The sequence below is a fragment of the Schistocerca cancellata genome, chromosome 10, assembly GCF_023864275.1.
Source record: "Schistocerca cancellata isolate TAMUIC-IGC-003103 chromosome 10, iqSchCanc2.1, whole genome shotgun sequence".
Taxonomy (NCBI): Eukaryota; Metazoa; Arthropoda; class Insecta; order Orthoptera; family Acrididae; genus Schistocerca; species Schistocerca cancellata.
In genome coordinates, this window is record NC_064635.1 from 70,093,631 (window position 1) to 70,117,580 (window position 23,950).

Genomic DNA, 23,950 nt, shown 5'->3' on the forward strand with positions numbered 1-23,950 from the left:
GTTCTCATGAATAGATTAGAAGAACAAGCTGACCCACAAATAGGAGAATACCAGGCTGGTTTTCGCAAGGAACGATCATGCATAGAGCAGATCTGGAATCTGAAAATGATTCTCCAGATGAGAAACACCCGAAACACAGTGGTCACTTTTGTAGATTTTAAAAAGGCCTACGACTCAATACACAGAGTAGCGCTCTGCAAGACGCTGGAAGAATTCAGCATTGACAGAAAGACAAGAGCAATCATTCGGGAAACATTAACTGACACAGTCTCCAAGGTTAAATTTATGGGGGATATCTCGGAATCATTTGAAATCCAAACTGGAGTTCGACAGGGTGACGGACTTTCACCATTACTCTTTAATATCATTCTTGAAAAAATTATCAGGACATGGGAAAAAGAAGTCAAAGGAATCCAAATTGGCATTAGAAAAGACAATAGATTCAATGTGAAGTGTTTAGCTTTTGCGGATGACTTTGCAATCCTCACAAATAATAGAAAAGAAGCCACTAACGCCATAGAGAAGTTACACGAAATTGCATAAAGAACCGGCCTGCAAATCTCATATGAGAAAACCCAGTACATAGAAAGAGTGCCACAAGACAAATTGCCTATTGTGACAACCCATGGGAAAATCGTACAAGTACCACATTTTAAGTACCTGGGAGAAATAATCCAGCCATCAGGGATCAACCTAAGGGATAATGTGGAAAGAATAAAAAAACTACAGAAAGCATATAAACTCACGTGGAACTATTATAACAAAAAATCCATATCCACTAACGCAAAATTGAGGCACTACAACACTGTTGTACTTCTGGAGGCACTGTATGCATCTGAAACAACACAAATAGGTGGGCAAACTAAAATCAAAGAAATAGAGAAACAAGAAAGGAAAATTCCCAGGAAAATTTTTGGCCTGATACAAGAGCAAGGAATCTGGAAGAAGAGACCAACATCAGAATTATATAAATACACAGACAAGATTACGGATACAGTAAGGAAAAGAAGAATGCAGTTCTACGGACATATCCACAGGATGAATGAAAACAGAATTTCAAAGCGAATTCTTAAAGTCATCAAATAAGGCAGGGGAAAAACAAAATGGATAAAAGAAGTAGAAGAGGACCTCAGACAAGCACACATAACAGAAAACGATGCAGAAAATAGAACTGAATTCAGGAACATCATCAAAAAACATAAATTTGACACCACAACACAGAAGAAACCAGAACGCAAATGGACAGCAGAGCGAAAGAAACAACACAGTGAACACATGAAGAAAATTGGGCTCAGAAAAAACATAAACAATCATCATAAAGGAATTATAGTTCAAACGCTCTCTTAAATGGGAATAATCGAAAATAATAATAATAATAATAATAATAATAATAATAATAATAATAATAATTACGTTATATTACTTTATACATTCGAGTTCAGATACATGTCGAGTATACAGGTCCATTGATCGTGACCAGGCCAAATATCTCACGAAATAAGCGTCAAACGAAAAAACTACAAAGAACGAAACTTGTCTATCTTGAAAGAGGAAACCAGATGGCGCTATGGTTGGCCCGCTAGATGGCGCTGCCATAGGTCAAACGGACATCAATTGCGTTTTTTTTTTAAATAGGAACCCCCATTTTTTATTATTTATTCGTGTAGTACGTAAAGAAATATGTATGTTTTAGTTGGATCACTTTTTTCCCTTTGTGATAGATGGCGCTGTAATAGTCACAAGCATATGGCTCACAATTTAGACGAACAGTTAGTAACAGGTACGTTAGTTAAATTAAAACACAGAACGTAAGTACGTTTGAACATTTTATTTGGGTTGTTCCAATGTGATACATGTACCTTTGTGAACTTATCATTTCTGAGAACGCATGTTGTTACAGCGTAATTACCTGTAAATACCACATTAATAGAATAAATGCTCAAAATGATGTCCCTCAACCTCAATGCATTTGGCAATACGTGTAACGACATTGTTCGCCTTCCGTAATGTTCGCACATGCATTGACAATGCCCTGACGCATGTTGTCAGGCGTTGTCGGTGGATCACGATAGCAAATATCCTTCTGCTTTCCCCACAGAAATAAATCCGGGGACGTCTGAATGGGTGAACGTGCGGGCCATGGTATGGTGCTTCGACGACCAATCCACCTGTCATGAAATATGCTATTCAATACTGCTTCAACCAAATGCGAGCTATGTGCCGGACATCCATCATGTTGGAAGTACATCGCCATTCTGTCATACAGTGAAACATCTTGTAGTAACATCAGTAGAACATTAGATAGGAAATCAGCATACATTGCACCATTGAGATTGCCATCGATAAAATGGGGGCCAATTATCCTTCCTCCCATAATGCTGCACATAAACACTCCTGGAAATTGAAATAAGAACACCGTGAATTCATTGTCCCAGGAAGGGGACACTTTATTGACACATTCCTGGGGTCAGATACATCACATGATCACACTGACAGAACCACAGGCACATAGACACAGGCAACAGAGCATGCACAATGTCGGCACTAGTACAGTGTATATCCACCTTTCGCAGCAATGCAGGCTGCTATTCTCCCATGGAGACGATCGTAGAGATGCTGGATGTAGTCCTGTGGAACGGCTTGCCATGCCATTTCCACCTGGCGCCTCAGTTGGACCAGCGTTCGTGCTGGACGTGCAGACCGCGTGAGACGACGCTTCAGCCAGTCCCAAACATGCTCAATGGGGGACAGATCCGGAGATCTTGCTGGCCAGGGTAGTTGACTTACACCTTCTAGAGCACGTTGGGTGGCATGGGATACATGCGGACGTGCATTGTCCTGTTGGAACAGCAAGTTCCCTTGCCGGTCTAGGAATGGTAGAACGATAGGTTCGATAACGCTTTGGATGTACCGTGCACTATTCAGTGTCCCCTCGACGATCACCAGTGGTGTACGGCCAGTGTAGGAGATCGCTCCCCACACCATGATGCCGGGTGTTGGCCCTGTGTGCCTCGGTCGTATGCAGTCCTGATTGTGGCGCTCACCTGCACGGCGCCAAACACGCATACGACCATCATTGGCACCAAGGCAGAAGCGACTCTCATATCGCTGAAGACGACACGTCTCCATTCGTCCCTCCATTCACGCCTGTCGCGACACCACTGGAGGCGGGCTGCACGATGTTGGGGCGTGAGCGGAAGACGGCCTAACGGTGTGCGGGACCGTAGCCCAGCTTCATGGAGACGGTTGCGAATGGTCCTCGCCGATACCCCAGGAGCAACAGTGTCCCTAATTTGCTGGGAAGTGGCGGTGCGGTCCCCTACGGCACTGCGTAGGATCCTACGGTCTTGGCGTGCATCCGTTCGTCGCTGCGGTCCGGTCCCAGATCGACGGGCACGTGCACCTTCCGCCGACCACTGGCGACAACATCGATGTACTGTGGAGACCTCACGCCCCACGTGTTGAGCAATTCGGCGGTACATCCACCCGGCCTCCCGCATGCCCACTATACGCCCTCGCTCAAAGTCCGTCAACTTTACATACGGTTCACGTCCACGTTGTCGCGGCATGCTACCAGTGTTAAAGACTGCGATGGAGCTCCGTATGCCACGGCAAACTGGCTGACACTGACGGCGGCGGTGCACAAATGCTGCGCAGCTAGCGCCATTCGACGGCCAACACCGCGGTTCCTGGTGTGTCCGCTGTGCCGTGCGTGTGATCATTGCTTGTACAGCCCTCTCGCAGTGTCCGGAGCAAGTATGGTGGGTCTGACACACCGGTGTCAATGTGTTCTTTTTTCCATTTCCAGGAGTGTATTAAACCGCCAAGGTCGCTGATGTTCCACTTGTCGCAGCCATCGTGGATTTTCCGTTGCCCAATAGTGCATATTATGCCGGTTTTTGTTACCGCTGTTGGTGAATGACGCTTCGTCGCTAAATAGAACGTGTGCAAAAAATCTGTCATCGTCCTGTAATTTCTCTTGTGCCAAGTGGCAGAACTGTACACGACGTTGAAAGTCATCGCCATGCAATTCCTGGTGCACAGAAATATGGTAATGGTGAAATCGATATTGATGTAGCATTCTCAACACCGACGTTTTTGAGATTCCCGATTCTCGCGCAATTTGTCTGCTACTGATATGAGGATTAGCCGCGACAGCAGGTAAAACACCTACTTCGGCATCAGCGTTTGTTGCAGGTCGTGGTTGACGTTTCACATATGTGGCTGAACACTTCTTGTTTCCTTAAATAACTTAAGTTTCCGGCGAATTGTCCGGACACTCGGATGATGTCGTGCAGGATACTGAGCAGCGTACAAAGCACACGCTCGTTGGGCATTTCGATCGCAATAGCCATACATCAACACGATATCGACCTTTCCCGCAATTGGTAAACGGTCCATTTTAGCACAGATAATGTATCACGAAGCAAATACCGTCCGCACTGGCGGAGTGTCACGTGATACTACATACTTATACGTTTGTGATTATTACAGCGCCATCTATCACAAGCGAAAAAGTGGTCCAACTAAAACATTCATATTTCTTTACGTACTACACGAATAGTAATAAAAAATGGGTTTTCCTATTAAAAAAAAATTCAGTTGATATCCGTTTGACCTATGGCAGCGCCATCTAGCGGGCCAACCATAGCGCCATCTGGTTTCCCCCTTCAAGCTAGACGAGTTTCGTTCTTTGTTGTTCTTTCGTTTGATGCATATATCGTGAGATATTTGGTCCAGTGGCTATCAATGGACCACCCTGTATACATGTAATAAAACAAATATAAAAACTAATTTTCATTATGGTGTTGAACTGTGACATGTATTACATTCGTAAACATCCTATGTTACTCATTATAATAAATAAACAAAGTCAAGGGAGGCATTCTACTACATTATATACATTCAAATGCAAGAAAGCTGAACATTAAAAAAATACAAAACATTATTTATAAATAATACTATGCACATTTTGTACAGCTTCCCATATACATAAGAAAGTCCATTGGCCATATCAATTAGCTTATAATACTTGATGTATGATAATATTTTACTGGCATCCAGTTAACCCTTCTTTGAGGTGCAAACAAAGTGTGATGTGTGAAGGTTAAAAGTATTAAGTTATCAGAGGAGGGCTTATGAAGCAAAAAGTCAGTTCATGTCGAACTATTAGACAAATAATTGAGAAACATTGATACTGAATATTCAAGTTATTAAAATTACTTTTTCCCCATTGTTACACTTTTTAAAAATTAACAGAATGTGCAAATGTCACAGTCAAATTTTATTTCTGCTTGTGGAGTAAATATCTGATTGTTTATTGTCGAATTGTGTGAAAGTTATACAGCAATGCAAGTCGCTGATCGTTTTCAAATTATTAAAGCGCATTCATGTATCTATGGCAGTAATTTCTGTGTGGCTATCATTTCCGATGAGAAATTGGAAGCATTAGCAAACGCATCTGACAGCGAAGAGAATATTTTTGAAGAAGAAAATCACATCAGTCAGTACAACATTCACCCTTCATCTGATTTAGAAAACATTTCAAATATTGATACCTCAAATGACAATGTGCAAGATCTTCATCTGGTTTAGTCTAAACACACACACACAAAAAAAAAAGAATCACATGGAACTTAGAATCTTTCCCACAAACTGTAAGAGCATTAGAAAAATGACTCCTAGTGCAAAAAGATACGCTATATGGACATTGTGTGAACACTTTTTGAAGATACATATCCATACAGGAAAATTACCTGGACAAGCACCCAAAAAAATCGAAGTATGAGTGTTATCACAGATCTGACACATGAGCTAAAAGGACAAAATGTCTCATGGGGCATTCCTTCACACCATGAGTATTAGGCCAAGGGCTTTTCGGAAAGAACATCATACAATGCTGGGAAGGTGAGAAAAAATAAATCTGATCTCCCTGATGATATGTCAAGCAAGGACGAGTTTCACATTTCAAAGTTCTTTTTACTAGGGATTACACAGTCGTAGCTTATGTTCCAAGGAAGAACCACAGGTTGTCCTGATGACTCAATGGACAACAGTGGGCAAATAAGCAACAGAGAAGACAATAAACCAAAAAATGTATTGGTTTACAATGCAAGTAAGCGAGTAGGTGACACATTGGATCAGCTCAATTCTTACCTATACACACAAGAGGAAGACAAACTACTGGCCAATGATCATCTTCTACAATATTATTCATACTTGTGCCGTCAGGTGATTTTGTTCTGGGGAGAAATAAATACATGGTGTGTTCTTTACGAAAGAAGAATATTTGCCGATGAATTGGGAAGACTCCTAGTTACGCCTTACACGGCCACCAAAATGAACAGTCAGCCTGCCACTGTTAGAAGACTACAAAGAGGGAATCCATCGCACCAAGATCCAGTGGTGGCGACCAAACTGCAAAAATGCAAAATTCTGCCCATCAAGTAGTGACACCCAGACACCAATGACATGTTCAAATTGTAAAAACATTGCCCAAACTGTGGAATTCCTGAGTAAACTTCTAATTTTCCCATGGTCCGTCAGTTTATACGGTAAGTAAAACTCTATTGTGCAGCATCTTCCCCATGAACCATGGACCTTGCCATTGAATGGGGAGGCTTGCGTGCCTCAGTGATATAGATAGTCGTACCATAGGTGCAACCCACAATGGAGGGGTATCTGTTGAGAGGCCAGACAAACGTGTGGTTCCTGAAGAGGGGCAGCAGCCTTTTCAGTAGTTGCAGGGCAACAGTCTGGATGATTGACTGACCTGGCCTTGCAACATTAACCAAAACGGCCTTGCTGTGCTGATACTATGAACGGTTGAAAGCAAGGGGAAACTACGGCCGTAATTTTTCCCGAGGGCATGCAGCTTTACTGTATGGATAAATGATGATGGCGTCCCTCTTGGGTAAAAATATTCCGGAGGTAAAATAGTCCCCCATTCGGATCTCCGGGCGGGGACTACTCAAGAGGACGTCGTCATCAGGAAATGAAGAAGCTTGCACAGGATAGAGTAGCATGGAGAGCTGCATCAAACCAGTCCCAGGACTGAAGACCACAACAACAACATTGTGCAACATCTCATTGAGGGCCAGAACTTACATCATTGTTGAGATTGTTGGCATGTAATATAGTATAATTTTGTTTGTTTTGTAACAAATGAACCTAAATATAAAATTATAAAATTTTTAACCTTTATAATCATCATATCCTTTACATACCATACTAGGTCTAGCAGGGTTAAAGCTCTTACGCCTACCAACTTCGGAACAGAAAAAAAACGAAGACTTACAGAATACAACTGGGAACAGAACACAAGGTCTCCACTCCGCAGCCATATGTCTTGGTCGCTACACCAGTTCAAGAGCGTTAGTTTATGGGTACATCAGCAAAGTCAAACAATTTTCTTACCTCGATCTTTAGAAAATGTGCGTTTGCGGACTTTGTACATGATGATGAAAAATGCTCATTTTTCAATTATCTATCGATCCCGTCAATTCCGAGTCGACTGAGCGTCATGACCGTTAGGGATAGTTTTCTCAAACACACCCAAAACATCATAGTCTTTCGTATTAGGTTGGATACAAGCGACCTTCCAAATATCATTTGCCCAAGACTGAGGCCTTCTCCTTGTTAGTACAGGTATTGAATGCTGCATCCTGTCCGCAAATCAGGATTTAGTGAGGGACACATGAACTGCTCGATAGTGCCCAAGATAGCTTTTCGGTATACCACCTGATCCACATTACTCAGAACAAAGTATTGCTCCATAATTTATGATTAGATGCCAAAGCATACATTATGTACATTGTACACGATGTAGTATAACTAATTAGCTTACCAGCCTACAAGACAAAAGTAGGCTAATTATACAGAATCTGTAATTAGTAGTAAAGCATTATTTCGGAATCAACAGTTTGATAACGGTTATGGGGAAACTAATTACGTAATTATCAGAAACAATAAGTTACGATGTCATAATAATATTACCATCCAGTTCCAATAAATTACAAATTTAGCACTAAAATTCTATTATTACATGTAAAGCAAATTAAAAATTCTAAATGTTTCATGAGATGAAATGAAATTGAACTAACATAAGACCTTATGGAAACATGTTACTAAAGATGCCAGACTCAAAATGTAATTTTGTAACTGCACCTTCTAGAAATTTCGATATAAACAGATTCTGACAAAACAAACCTTTTGTATATAAAATGTGAAGCTTGTGTCTTATTCCACACTCTGTAAAGTTCTCCAATTTATTTTAGTAAAAAAGGTTATTTAGTAATTAATAAGAAATCTGTAATTTGTGTCAAGTATTGTTCACCACATTTCATCACTTTATTTTCGTCTCATAACCTAATACTTGAAACGATTTTCATTATAAATGAACAATTGTTTACTTCAAAATATATATAACTGTCAAACAGATTTTGTTTGTATGGAAACGTGTGACAGCAGAACTATCAAACTGAACGCATTGATTTTATTTTCTTCCATACCCAAACTGCCATTACCATCCACAATTATGAACACAACACAAAAAAATCAAACCAAGTCGGTCCAGCCGTTCTCAAGTGATGATCTTCATAACTGATTTCAATTTCGGACTTTTCCAGTGGATTTCTCAAAAATTTTCTTTACTCAACGCTTGTCCTGATAATTATGAACACAGCAAATTCAAAAATCAACCAAATCTCTCGAGACGTTCCTAATTGATGGTATTTCACATTTTTTCGCTCGATTTTCCAAAAATTTTCTTTTATAAAAACCTAGTCTTGACAATAACTAACAGAGCAAAAAAAATTAACCAGATACGTCAAGCCGTTCTCAGGTTATGATCTTTTATACATGTGGCAACAGATTTTTATTTATATACATAGATTAGAACCACCTGTTATTCGCATTGATGTAATAGGTTTTGTGGGAGATAACTTCCATGAACAAATTTGACAGAGAGTACTGCCCAACTAATTTTCTTTAATTCTTATTCTACTCAGTTGATTCAAGTTATCAGTGATAGTACGGATTATGTGAGATGATACGATGACAAAAGGAATATGGATTAATTTGGTGTTGTTGCATGATAAGAATAAATGAAGACATAATTACAGAACCAAAAATTACATACATCTGCACTCTGCAAACCAATGTGAAATGCATGGTAGAGGGTACATCCCACTGTACCCATTATTAGGACTTATTTCCTTCCAATTCATGTATGGAGTGGGGAAAGAATGGCTGTTTAAACGTTTCTGTTCGCACTGCAAATAATCCAAACTTGCCCGCATTAACTTATGGGACTGATATGTAGGGGATTGTAGTATATTGCTAGTCATTTAAATCCGGTACTTGAAGCTTTGTTAGCAGACTTTCTCGAAATAGTTTCACTGTGTCTTCAAGAGTGGCAGATCAGTTCTTTCAACATCTCTGTGTCACTCTCTCATGGGTCAAACAGACATGTGACAAATCGTGCTGCCATCTCTGTAAACATTCACTATCCCCTGCTAGTCCTATTTGGTACAGGTCCCACACACTTGAGTAATATTCTAGGATGGATCATATGTGTGATTTGCAAGCAGTCTCCATTGTAGGGTGATTGCATTTCTCTATTACTCTACCAACAAAACCGAAATGTGCTCTCTGTTTCACCTTTGACTAATGCCATATGATCGTTTCATTTCCTGTCCCCACAAAGTGTTATGCCCAGAGTTTCCTATGTATTTACAGATTCGAGCGGTGACCCACTGTCATTACAGTTATAATATACGACGTTTTTTACTGCTCTGAAGTGCACAAATTTAAATGTCTAAACATTTAAAGCAAGCAGCCAATTTTTGCACCACTTCAAAATCTTGTCAAGATCTAATTGAACATTTGTATAGCTTTTTCTGACAGTATTCCGTCATAGATAACTTCGCCATTTACGAAAATCTGGGGCTCCTATTAATATTGTCTGCAATGTCATTAATATACAGTATGAAATGGAAGGGTCACAACACACTTCCCTGGGGCACACACAAAGTTAGTTCTACATCTGTCAATGGCTCTCCACTGTGTAATCCTTACCAAGAAATCCTTAATCCAGTCATAAATATCGCTTCACGCCCCCCCCCCCCCCCCCACGCGATCATACTTTTGATAATAAACGTAAATGTGGTATTGAGTCAAATGCTTTTCGGAAGCGAAATGATCACCCGAATGCCTTGATCCACGGCGTTCAGAAGATCGTGTGGGAAGAGTGCGAGTTGGTTTTCACATGCTCTGTGTTTTCAGAATCCACGCTGGTCAGCATGGAGGGGGTCATTCTTTTCAAGAATCTCATCACGTTTGAGCTCAGAATATGTCTAAGAATCTACATCAAACTGATATCAAGGATATTCAACGGTATTTTCGTAGATCACATCTACTACCCTTCTTGTAGACAGGTGCGATCTGTGCTTTCTTCCAACTGCTGGACTGGGTTTTATGTTCTAGATATCTACGATATATTATAGTTAACACTTGGACTAACTTAGCCTCAAATTCAGCTAGAATCTGACTGGAATTTCATCAGGCATTGAGACTTTGTTCAATTTTAGCGATTTCTGCTGTTTGTCAATGCTGTTTTACTGACACTAGTTCTAATTGATTCATCTTTGTAGACATGTGAGGATTAAGTTGGAGCAGTTCTCCTGGGTTTTGCTGTATAAAGCAACATTTGAAAATGGATTTGAGAATTTCTGTTTTTGCTTTGCTACCCTCAATTTCAGTCACCATTGCTTCCTTGAGTCGCTGGACACTATTTTGGTGCCACTAACAGTCTCTACATATGACGAGAATTTCTTTGAGTTTTGTGAGAGGTCCTTGGACAATATTCCTCTGCATGCATTCCTCTCTCGACAGCCAAAGGTGTTTCATACAGAATCCCCCCACCTCTAGCCCTATGCTTTGTTTTCCACCTATCACACAGTAGTCTCTGTTACTTAACAAGTTTCTTTACAGTGACTGTATACCACAGAGGGTTTCTCCCACCATGAACCATTCCACTAGGCATACATCTGTCAAGTTCACGATCAATATTCCTTTAAACCAGTGCCAAAGTTCTTCTACATGCTCCTATCCACAGCTAAAAGTTTTGAATTTCGTACTGAGATATGACATTACAACTTCATCTAGTTTACTTATAACATAAATCCTTGTATTCGTTTTATTTACAGTTTGTACTTTGGTTATCACTGTTGCTTCAGCTGCCTCGTGGTCACTGATAGTAGTGGTGTCAGCACAATTATTTATTGCTGGTTGCCTACATTCAGTGGCAAACATATTGTTCTCTCTTGATTGACAGTTCCTTAACCTATTGTTCTGCTAAGAGGATTAAGAGCCCCTGGGGATAATCGATTCCTTTGATTGACAGGTTATGACCCCCCTGGGAATAATCCTTGCTTTTCATTGCCAGGTCCTTAACCTAATGTTTCCCCACACCTCCTTTTCCTTCTTGTCCTCTTCCACTTTCTCCTTCCCCATCCTTGATACAAACACACTTTTGATATCAGTTTGATTAAGTAATTAATTAAATCGATCAATTAATTAAATCCACCCTCTGGGAACCCCCTAGACCTCCCACTCCCGGAAATTACCGGAAAAAAGACTCAGTTGATGAGCCATTTGGAGAGAAATAGATTGCAGTGTAGGAAATATTGTTTAAACAATTTAGACAATATGTGGAATATTGTTTATTTAAACATTATTTGGATACAAGAGCATGTATGAAATATAGTTTATTTATTTATGTAAAGAATTTGGTGGTTGGCGGGAAATCGATTGCGGTGTATGGAATATTGTTTAAACAATTTGGACAATGTGTAGGATATTGTTCATTTAAACAATTTATGGGTTAGAGTTGATAAATGGAATATTGAAACAATTGCGATGCTTTTTCATTCCAATTGCACAAGGAATACCATCATGAAACACCCATCACACATAATTACACTGTTAAAAATCTTTCTATTGCGAAGCATGTACCGTCCACTGTCCTGCACCCAGTGCCAGCTCACACCACACTATGTGCATGTCGCTTGGGATCTCGCAAAGTGATGTGTCTGTCAGTGGCTGCGCCATGCACCAGTGTGCAAGAGGTGTCTGCACAGGCCTTGGGACTGACAGACCAGAGTCAGCTGAGAAATTCCTGTCGAAACACATGCTCTCTCTCTCTCTCTCTCTCTCTCTCTCGCTCTCTCTCTCTCTCTCTCCCCTCACTCTTTGGTGCTGTAGCGTACCACTGCTGGATCTGCATGTAATGTCAGTCGTGGTCGGACCAAACTGCAAAGAAAGCTGTCTTTGCCAGGTAAACTCCTGCACAATACTGATGCACATGGAACTCCTTACAAGGCAACTGGCTGACTAAGAGTTGATTCCACCATAGGCTGTATGCTGCCATCTATGCTGGAGAGGAAGGATCACAGGAAATTCAATTATATAGCATACAATATATCATTTATTTATAAAATTCAGTTCCCAGGGCCTGGACCTCACTTTTATTTGGTGGGAAAAACACACATCTAGCAACTACATGTCCTAATTATATAATTACACTGCTGCAGATTGGAGGCATCATTTTACTGGAAAATTTTCTTGTGTGCGCTCACCTTGACATGCAGGGATCGACTGAGCCAGGGTGCAGTCCCACCACTAGCGCACGTCTCATCCCCCTACCCCTCGCCCCCTCCCACCCCACCCAATCCAGAAAAAAATGGTTATCAAAAGACTCGCTCTATGCTGGAGAGAAAGGATCTCATGACACGAAATTAAAATCAGCCAATAATATATTGATACATATTCCTTATTTAATTAGTATGCAGGAGACAGGTTTCCCCCACTTGGGTAGACATTATGACTGCCCCCCCCCCCCACAATCTTGCTTCCCATGACATAATACATGTAATCACCAGGGAATGGAATGAAGTGCTGTATAGTAGCCACTGTTTGAGGTCTCTCACGTGTGTCTATCGTCAGGGCGCCACCACTAAGGTTAAAACAGCCGAAGGTCTAATTACAGATCATGTTACTAAATACCACTGGCCTCGGACTGGATATTGGCCTCCTTTGATCTCACTGCCCCCAAACAAAGCATCAAGTGGTGGCATCCTGTTGATCAGCAAATCCCAGGCTCGCTTCCTGTCTCTGTCGCTCTCAAGAGGCCACTCCATGCGTGTCTGCGTGAACCAACATCTCCAAACACGAAGTTGGAGATTTTCACCTCTCCTCAGAATACTATGTTCTTATTGGCTAATGCTGATGACAAAGGTAAAGCTGACTCAATTTCGATATTAAAAATAGAGTGAAATAATCCATTTGCACTACCCTTCAAAATTAATTGTTTAACGATTTACAGGAGTCAAACAGATTATTTAAAACACTCACTTCCACCTTAACGTGATCCTTCCTCATAATAAAACATATTTTCAACGTTTGAGTATCACACACAAACATTATGCAAATCATATAGGTAAGGAAAGGGGGTTACTATACATTCAACTACCTAGTTTCAACTAGTTTTCAAGTTTACATGAGTCCACACTTTCACTATCCGAAATACTTGTACATGGATCAATGATATATGAAATACCTTAGGAGTTTTGGTAGAGTAGCGAATAAGGCAAGTAAATATTCTAGTACAAAATCATTATTAACTTTTACGAATATATTTACATACAGAAAACAACTCTTTCCTTATTTTTGTTAGGTCTAGTTTTAATAATGTCCAATTTAATTTTTAACTTAAAATTTAAATCCACATGTGAATCATCTATTTTTTTTCTCCAACCAGTAATTTGACAAATACAGAGAAGGTATGTTCTCGAATTCCAGTATGTATCTAATTTTTATCCTGTAATCTCTTTTATGGCTTTAATAATTAGTTCTGTTTCTTCCAGCAGTTCTTCTAGACGAGAGCATTCGGTATTTTTATTTTTCCTGTTATTTCCTACATAATGCTGTTGTTATAACACTTTTCAGTTTCCTGTGTGTAGGCTGCGGTTCTTCTGCTGCACATTCTTGTGGAATTTCGGTGTAGAACTTTACGTTTACAACTTTTGCAAACAAACTGCCATTAAAGTTTGTTACTCCGCCGGTTTTAAACTCTGCAAACGGTTGTTCTGTTGCTAAGAATATGACATCAAGCCCACCACATTTCGATATAATGTAACTATCCTTTTCAAGCAGATCCAAGGAAGAATGAAGTTTGATAACTAGATTTTTCGTGTGCCCTTCAACATAGTAAACGTGCTCCAATCCGCCGTTTTCGGCCAGTGCTGCAACATATGGCCACTTACCACTGGTCTTTACAGTATTCCCCAGTTGTAGCTAGATTTCTCCATAAGTTGTTTAAAGCCATATGTAAACCTGGACTGCACATACACAGTAGGTTCTTCCTTTTCCATCTGCATCTTATATTCTTCCTTTACAGTAGTTGTCTCTACTTTGATGTTCTCCATTTCCAGACTCCTTTTCTGTTCACATAACACATTAACTGCACTTAAAGGTGCACTTTCTTTAATAGGGAATGGTTTCAGTCTGTTTGACCCATTGGTTCTTTTTATTAGGTTTTACGATATGACGTTATCTGTGACAGCCAACCCTGATTTTACAATATCTATATCGGACGGTATTGTGGAGAACAGCGTTCCTGACAGAGAAAAATAAGTTCCTCCTGCTTTAACGTAACACTTGTGTATAATAGTTACATCATCTTTATTGGGGTCAGAGTTAAGGATCTCCACTTAGTTTATAGGTAGATAGTTAAAACTCTATGCAGACAGAACATAGCTGATGAGCTTTTCTCGATCTGCAGTATCTGGAAGACTTACCTGTACATCTGTGAATTTTCGGGTGATCTGATTACCCCAGTACACAAACCGAAGAACGTTATTAAAGACACCACACCAGTCATTCTGTACGTTATCCGTTAACTGACGCCACATGGAAGCAAGTGAAAGAGAGTAAAGTGGAGCATATTGTAAATACTGTTTGTTAACATCTAGTACACGTAAGCACTCTTGCATAAGGTCGAATACACGATCCATTCTGTAGTTGCATATTGTAGCCTCCAACCTGGTAATGCCATGCTGCTTAGCCAAGGAAGGCCTAAAAGTTTCTCATAGTCGCATGTTTGGACACTTTATAAAATGTGGTTATTAATATCTTTGTTCACTCCCAGACTTGTGATTTGACATATAAATTTGTTATATATCTTTACTCTACAGTTGGAACTTAATCGCGTTAGATAGTCTATTCCAACTGTCATATCGTTTTCCAGAACAACATTGGTATTTACCTGGCGATCTCTTTCCATGCAGAAGTCTAGGATTGATATTAAATAGTCGTACATTTACATTTTGTTAAAAATTCCGGCAAAGTCTTGTGTTATGTCCAAATCCAAAAGATAACAGTTGTCTACCTGTACCTGCTCCAATATTCCAGGCACCTCTTTCATTAGAACATCTATTTCAACATCAGATAATTCTACTTCATTTGGTATAACCACAGGATTTTTATATTTCCTCGAAATAGTTTCCAGTGCTTCCTTGCCGATTTTTTCACGTACCCCTCTTGCCATCACACTGTCCTTCCCGTGTAAGAGAAAAGGCAGCTTCGCCTTGGCGCCATGTCTCGCAGTGACGATATTGGAGAATCTACTACATAGATAATAGTTAAATGGACCACACATTACCTTCTTTGAAATTTTAGAACGTCCTCTTCCTAATTGTTCTTGACAGTCCACTTGATCACAGATTTTAACTATGAATATATTATCGCAAAACGGCTCTGTAGTAGGTATAAGCACATTTACATTCTTCTTGCTAAGTAGTATACCATTTTCTGTATAATGTATGTTGCCAATGGCAGTAACCAGATTATCCAGGTTCTGCTGTAGTAATCACAAACAGAAGCGTTCGTCTGTTGGTCTTATCTTGCTCCTGCTGGGGGATGTTTAGCACATTGGAGGAATCCATGTTGACACTTTCAACTATCACGGAGGACTGATCAGTTGCGGCTCTCAGGCCTTCTTTTGTACCCTAAAGATCCAAGATGGCGGCACTCCCGGTCACGTGGTTCTGGTCATACACACTAGTTAACTTCTAGCACAGTTGCGCTATTGTGTCTGCAATGTGTGCGTGGAAGGGAGAGAGACTGTCCGTCGTGAGTACCATCCTTATGATGGTTTTTTTAAAGTCACACACAGTTTTTGTTTACTTTCCAATACTGAATGTCCTCTCAAACTTCAAATACAGCCTTGGACAACTTGGGACCGTTGCATAAGAAGTGAAGGTTTTGTGATGTCTGTAACATTGCCTGTTCCTTTGTTTGGCGGCAAACTACAGCTTGCATCATCAAATCTTTGCTATATGTTGTTCATATTCAGGTCTACATGAAATAAATGGTTGTAACTCTGTCATTAGTTGCATTGAGAAGTAGACCTATCCTTTTTATTTCTTGTTGGTGACTAGTTTCAGACAGTTGTGTCCAGTTTGAAACCATCTGTGTGGTAAGTGTGACAAATACAGGCGAAAGCCTATGTACAAAAATTGCCCCTGCAGCGATGATTGAAGGGGTACTATCGGCTGACTTAACAACAGTAAATAGACCACATAGACTGGACATTTGCTGTTGTTGCTATTTACTGTTGTTAAGTCGGCCATAGTGCCACTTTGATCATCGCTGCAGCTGCAGTTTTTGTACATAGGCTATCGCCTGTGTTTGTCACACTTACAACACAGATGGTTCCGAAATGGACACAGGTGTCCTAAACTAATCATCATCAAGAAATGAAAAAATAGACTTCTCAGTGCATCTTACGAGGAAGCTAAAACCATTTATTTCAATTATAAAACAAGTTGAGAACCTATTTTTCATGTGCAGCATGCTGCAAGTTCGTCAGGTCTACTTGTTTTTCTTTCTTTTTTTTCATGTTGATTCTTCAGCGACAGCTGTACAAATGTTTCGTCCATACGACGGAATGAATCCTCAACGACCTGTGTGTGTGTATTATCAGGAAGAAGTCGTGCTACATCCTTTGTTCATGGCTGCTAACTTTTCTGTCTTTCGGATCACCACTGATGATTAGCCCTAGTTTTACCGATCGTTTGTATCCTGATACTGTTTCGCAATGGAAGACCGTAATAGAAACCCTCATTTCAGTCACCAACGCCAAAATGTCTAATACTGAGATAAGTGGTCGCAGAAGAGAAATACAACTACACTCACACGTTAGTGGGAAGGTATCTGGACCAGCTGAGATACCCGTAAGCTTCTACAGAGATTATGAGAATGAACTTGCTCCCTTTCCAGCAGCAGTTTATCGTAAGTCGCTGCAGCAACTAAAGGTACAAGAAAGATCATAGGGAAGATGCACAACATTATGGAGTTACATCGTTGATGTCAATCTGTTGTAGAGTTATTGAACATGTTTTAAGGTCACCCATTATGACGTTTTTGAAGAATGAAAATCTCCTGTGTTAAAATAAGACGAGACGCACTGAAATTTGGTGAAAGCTCGCTCCATTCCTCCATGAGATCCACAGTGCTATAGACATCGGCGCTCAAGTTGATGACGTGTATCTTGACTTGGGGAAGCGTGTGGTACTGTCCCACATTGTCCTTTAGTTAAAAACATACCAACTTAGCGATATCGGATCAGGTTGGCGACTGGATTCAAGACTTCCTTGGTGTCAGAACTCAACACGTCGCTCTTAAAGGACCGAAAACGATAGATGTAAACGTAATTTCAACAGGGCCCCAAGGATGTGACAGAACCGTTACTGTTTACAATGTATGTTAATGATCTAGTTGAATGTGTTGGAAGGTCTTTAAGACTGTTTGCAGATGATGCAGTTGCCCAAAAGACAGTAGCAACACTAAAAGAGAGTAACTATTTTCAGAGTGAGGTCTGATGACCGGCAGTTGACCATGAATGTAAATAAACGAAACATACTGCGCATATGTAGGAAACGAAATCCACTACTGCACAACTACACTATTGATGGCAAATTGCCAGGCACAGTAACATCCATGATATGCCTAGGAGTACCTCTGCAGAGCGACATTAAGTGGAATGACCACATAAAACAAACAACACGAAAAGTAGGTGCCAGATGGAGATTCACAAGAATAATCTCAAGGAGTTGTAATTCATCCACAAAAGAAGTACCTTAGAAGGCGTTTGTTCGACAGATTCTTGAGTATTACTACTCCATCTAGGCCCATTACCAGGTTGGATTAATAGAAGATAGAAAAGATCCAAAGAAGAGCGGCGCATTTCGTCACTGGATCGTTTAATCAGCGCGAGAGTGTTATGGAGATGCTCAACAAATTCCAGTGGCAGACGTTACAAGAAAGGTGTGCATCATGGGGAGGCTTATTATCAAAATTCTGAGAGAGTAAAGTGCAGTCATATTTACCTGTGCAAATATGCCTCTGGTAGCTGCACTTCTGTCGAATGTAGCTGAAAATTGGTTGTCTAAAATAAGCTATTTTAAATAATATGGTCTATACCAGGTTTTCGGTCCAACTGCACTTTGTTGTGGAACAAGATACATTTTATGACCATATTGAGTCTCATTCACTATAATTTATGCTCAGATAAACAGCTAGCCACATACTACACTTGATAGATGCCATACATCACTGTTGGAGTGCAGTAGCCTATCTCTGAAGTGACCCGAAAGTTTTCGAGTGGCAAGTTAATCATCAAGACTTTTCCTAATTAGACTGTCCTTTCAAGTATATAGACAGGTTTTCCAAAATACGCCATTATATTTCAATAACAATGCTTTAACTAGAAATGCTAATTACCCTGAGACTTAATGTGTCCAAAAGTTAGCATATTTCCAACATTAACTGAAGAGATACTTCGTTTATTAATACGTACTTTTTATTTACTTTATCTGAAGGTCAGTAACGAGATACATATTTACATATGAACAATGATAACGAAGTTAGTAATTACTGGTACTTGTGACAAGCATAGTTTTTAGGTAAATTAATTACATATACAGGTTCTCATTAATTAAATCCATATACTGGATAATAAAGCTATTCGGTGAAGTACCGAGTTAATATTTAAAATTTTTTGCTATTGCACATAAGTAATAATCTCGAAGATATTTGCAAAAATTAAAATAAAAGCAAAATACTAACGCGAATTCTTTACATACGAATGGAAAAACTGGTAGAAGCTGACCTCGGGGAAGATCAGTTTGGATTCCGTAGAAATGATGGAACACGTGAGGCAATACTGGCCATACGACTTATCTTAGAAGGAAGAATAAGGAAAGGCAAACCTACGTTTCTAGCATTTGTAGACTTAGAGAAAGCTTTTGACAATGTTGACTGGAATACTCTCTTTCAAATTCTAAAGGTGGCAGGGGTAAAATACAGGGAGCGAATGGCGATTTACAATTTGCACAGAAAGCAAATGGCAGTTATAAGAGTCGAGGGATATGAAAGGGAAGCAGTAGTTGGGAAGGGAGTGAGACAGGGTTGTAGCCTCTCCCCGATGCTATTCAATCTGTATATTGAGCAAGCAGTAAAGGAAACGAAAGAAAAGTTTGGAGAAGGTATTAAAATCCATGGAGAAGAGGTTCGCCGATGACATTGTAATTATGTCACAGACAGCAAAGGACTTGGAAGAGCAGTTAAATGGAATGGATAGTGTCTTCAAAGGACGGTATAAGATGAACATCAACAAAAGCAAAACGAGGATAATGGAATGTAGTCCAATTAAGTGGGGTGATGTTCAGGGAATTAGATTAGGAAATGAGACACTTAAAGTAGTAAATGAGTTTTGCTATTTGGGAAACAAAATAACTGATGATGGTCGAAGTAGAGAGGATATAAAATGTAGACTGGCAATGGCAAGGAAAGCGTTTCTGAAGAAAAGAAATTTGTTAACATCGAGTATTGACTTAAGTGTCAGGAAGTCGCTTCTGAAAGTATTTGTATGGAGTGTAGCAATGTATGGAAGTGAAACATGGACGATAAATAGTTTGGACAAGAAGAGAATAGAAACTTTCGAAATGTGGAGCTACAGAAGAATGCTGAAGATTAGATGGGTAGATCACATAACTAATGAGGAGGTATTGAATATAATTGGGGGGAAGAGGAGTTTGTGGCACAACTTGACTAGAAGAAGGGATCGGTTTACAGGACATGTTCTGAGGCATCAAGGGATCACCAATTTAGTACTGGAGAGCAGAATGGAGGGTAAAAATCGTAGAGGGAGAACAAGAGATGAATACACTAAGCAGATTCAGAAGGATGTAGGCTGCAGTAGGTACTGGGAGATGAAGTGGCTTGCACAGGATAGAGTAGCATGGAGAGCTGCATCAAACCAGTCTCAGGACTGGAGACCACAACAACAACATCCAGACTGAATGCATTTGGGGTAGTTTGTATAGCTACCTCTGTGTTTGCCAAGATAATGTTATCATCAGCTTACTGAAGTTTGATGACAGCTGTTGTGGTTCTGTTGCTTTTAGCTCTGAGTCTGCTATGGTTGAATAGCTTACCTTCAGTTCTATAAGCTACTTCAACACCCAACAGTAAGTTTTCCTGAACAAGATGAAGTAAGATTCCCACAAATATAGAGAATAGGCTATGTGTAATAACATATCCCTGCTTTCTGCTGGCATAACCTGAAACATTTCTCCAGGTCCATTGCTGGCAAGGACAGCGGCATTCATGTTATCGTGTAGAAGCTGGAGTATTTTGATGTATTTTCCAGGACATCCATTTGATGCCTGATATTTCCAGAGAGCTTCTCGATTAAGAGAGTCAAAGCCTTTAAAAAGGTCTATGAGTACCTTGTGCAGGGGTTGGTTCTGTTCTTCACATTTTTCTTGCATTTACCATGCACTGAAAATCATATCTAGCCTGCCTCGATTAGGTCTCATGAAATGACACAATGCGAAAACTATGGAAATTAGAGCTAATAGGGACCTTTATCAATGGTCATTCTTCCCACGAGTTATTAGCGACTGAACAGGTGTGGTGGATCAGCTAGTGTCACCAAAAATACACACCACTACTCATCGTCAGGTCGTTTGTGGAGTAAAGTTGTTGATGTGTGACTCACTCGAGGTGTTGACTTACCTTGCCAGTTCATGCCCCTGACACAGTGGGCCGCAGTCAGCACCCACTTGGGTGCCACGATCGTGACGCTGCACGACAGTGTCGTGATCTGCTTCAGGATGAAGATGTACGCGGCGAACGGGTAGAGGCCGACGTGGGTGACGAAGCCGCCGAACACCCTGACGTGTGGCGACCAGCCCATGTCACTCATGTCGGCCGTGCGACGCCACGATTCCACAGCCTGCCTCCCTAGCCGGATCTCGTCGGCAGTGTTGAGGCTACAGCGCGCCGCTGCGATCAGCGCGCCCCAAGCGGCGATGCGGCACACCACCACCATGACGCAGTAGTCCAAGGACGGCAGGCAATTGTCGCCTTGGATCCTCCTTTCTATCATTTGAGCGTTGAAAACAGCCAGGGAGAACTGAACGTATGGTACATTTCAATCGATTACTGACAGTATAGGAATCACACTACAGTATGAAATCTGATAATGTCATCAGCAGCATTACACCAAATTTTGTTTACAAAACAAAGCGACAGCGTTAAATACTGTCAGCTGTTTATCGATCGTTATGTGACGTCTCTGATGCTACTCAATAGCCTCTCTGCATCTATCAGAGCCTCTGGCGTGTTTACATGGAGGATGCTAAGTTCACCCAACCTGGATATGATGTGACGTCATTATGACGTATATGCGCTTTAGTCGATTAACACTTCTATCGAGTTTTACGAACGTTCGAGATTCTAAACTGTCGTCAGCTAGTGGTTTGTTTTGACATGTTCGATTCTGATAACAGCTCAGTGTGGCAGCGTATATGTATTTCGCCAAAGTAAAAGAGCTGGATATTAATAGAAATATTCCTGACCGTGGCCTTGAAAACACCACGGACAACACGTTACGTAAAAAAGTGAAGTCTTCTTATGTCCCAACCAGATTAGATTGTGTGATTGTTGTATTGAATGCTTACGCCGAAAATAATATTTATTTACTATCAATATTTTAGTATGGTTTCATCGAATTGGTCTTGTCAGCATATTAGATTGTAGCAGCATACTCTTGCTGACTTTTTTTTCTTAATTTATATAGCTGAAAGAGAACTCTTGCAAGTTTGTTAGCTAAGTAATTTATATGTCCATCCCAAGATAGTCTTTTATCAACCATAATTCCAAGTAATTTTACACTCGGACCGCAGAGACAGGTACCTTAGTGTCCAGTAATGACTGGTGTGTAGAATGATTGAATTTCGAACTTAAAAAGAAAAATATGAGGCATTGTTGAAGAAAAATCGTCGACCGGAGATGAAATACGAGGGGAAGTGGATTTCTCAATGTAATCTTAACCAAAGGTTAGTGTCTTGACGCATCTAAAGATTTTGGCTGCTGAGTGCTTCTTCTCACCGAGTACGAATAACCGACGCACTTCAGCTGGGTCAGAAGTACATCAATTTCTGCTTGAGATTCACAATAACCACGCAATTGCCCGTCGTCATCGATGCTGAACTCTTTCCAGCTTTTCTCTCATTAGTCTCTCGAATGCTGAACACATAATTACAGACGAGCAACGAAAAACAATGCACAGGGGACACACACACACAGTACAATACACGATTTGAACGCAAAACGCATTTAAACGAATGGCGCAGAGCACAGCGCTACCCTGTCACAACCTCTCGAAAGTTCACAAAAGTCGAATAGTCGATATACGGTTTCTATCGTTTTCGATGTAGCGTGTAAACGTCATAATGACGTCACATCGTATCCAAGTCCGGTGAACTTAGCATCCTCCTGTTTACATTTGCAATTTTGCATTGATGCATTCATTGTCTCCATCTCCACCTCCTCTGCCAGAAGGAAGAAACCACACACTCAGAAATTGACAGATATTTGGAAATTAAACAGTCAGATATTTGTCAGAAGGAAGAAGTGAATTTTATTGCTACGAGTGTAGGAAATCGCCAAACATTCGGAAATAAAGAGCCATATATCTGTCGGAAGGAAGAAGATGCACGTTATTGCTCCTCGTGTCACTCACAGCAGTTTAAACTGTTCTCTTAGGTTCCTGTCTAACAACACTCTCTGAAATCGTCGCATATTCAGAAAACAAACAGCCAAATATTTATTTCATTTTTCATTCTGTAATCAAACGGAAACATTAAATAACGGCGAATATTGCAGAAATATTGGTATTAATTCATAAGAAAGCCCCAGAATGTGTTAACTGATCTAAGATACAAAAATATTAGCACATTGTGAGATACAGACTTATGTCTTTTATTGTCTCCATGACCCACAAGCTTAAGTCTATTTATATGAAATTTGTCTTAAGTCTTTGTTATCATGATATCTCTCGAAACCCTGTTCCGTTGGGCGTTATTTATTAACATTTAATAAGAAGGGTGACGTGTTTGTTATACATTATCAATGCGCTGTTGCCATGAAATGGCATACTGCAAGTAATAATACGAAACAGTTAAATATTCGAATATAAATATGGCGTCTGCCGGATCGATCGCCGATATTCATCATCATAGGCATTTACTCGTTGACAAGAATGAAATGTTTTTTGGTAGCGCTATCTGTGAATTCTTTGGTGGCTAAATAGTCCAATTCTAGAGTCACAGAATTTTGTCGTATTTGACTTGAGGACATCTTTATATCGTTTTGTTTGCCCTCCCTGATTGCGTTGGCCATTCTTCAATTGGGAGAACATGATTTGCTTAGGGAGACGGGAGTTTGGCATGCAGATGATATGATGAGCCCAACGAAGTTGGTGTACAACTAAGGAGAATATGAAAGGAAAGTTCGATGACAGCTGTTGTGGTTCTTTTGC

At 40.3% G+C, this 23,950-nt stretch overlaps 1 protein-coding gene across 1 annotated transcript in view; it reads right to left on the minus strand.

Annotated features, from left to right (window-relative positions):
- The window catches only part of LOC126106120 (serine protease ami-like), a 95,872-nt gene extending 74,415 nt beyond the window's left edge, over positions 1-21,457 (minus strand). Inside the window, exon 1 of the mRNA XM_049912365.1 lies at positions 21,142-21,457. Coding sequence (XP_049768322.1) covers positions 21,142-21,457 — 316 coding nt within the window. The remainder of the gene's footprint in view (positions 1-21,141) is intronic.
- Between the last annotated feature and the right edge of the window lie 2,493 nt (positions 21,458-23,950).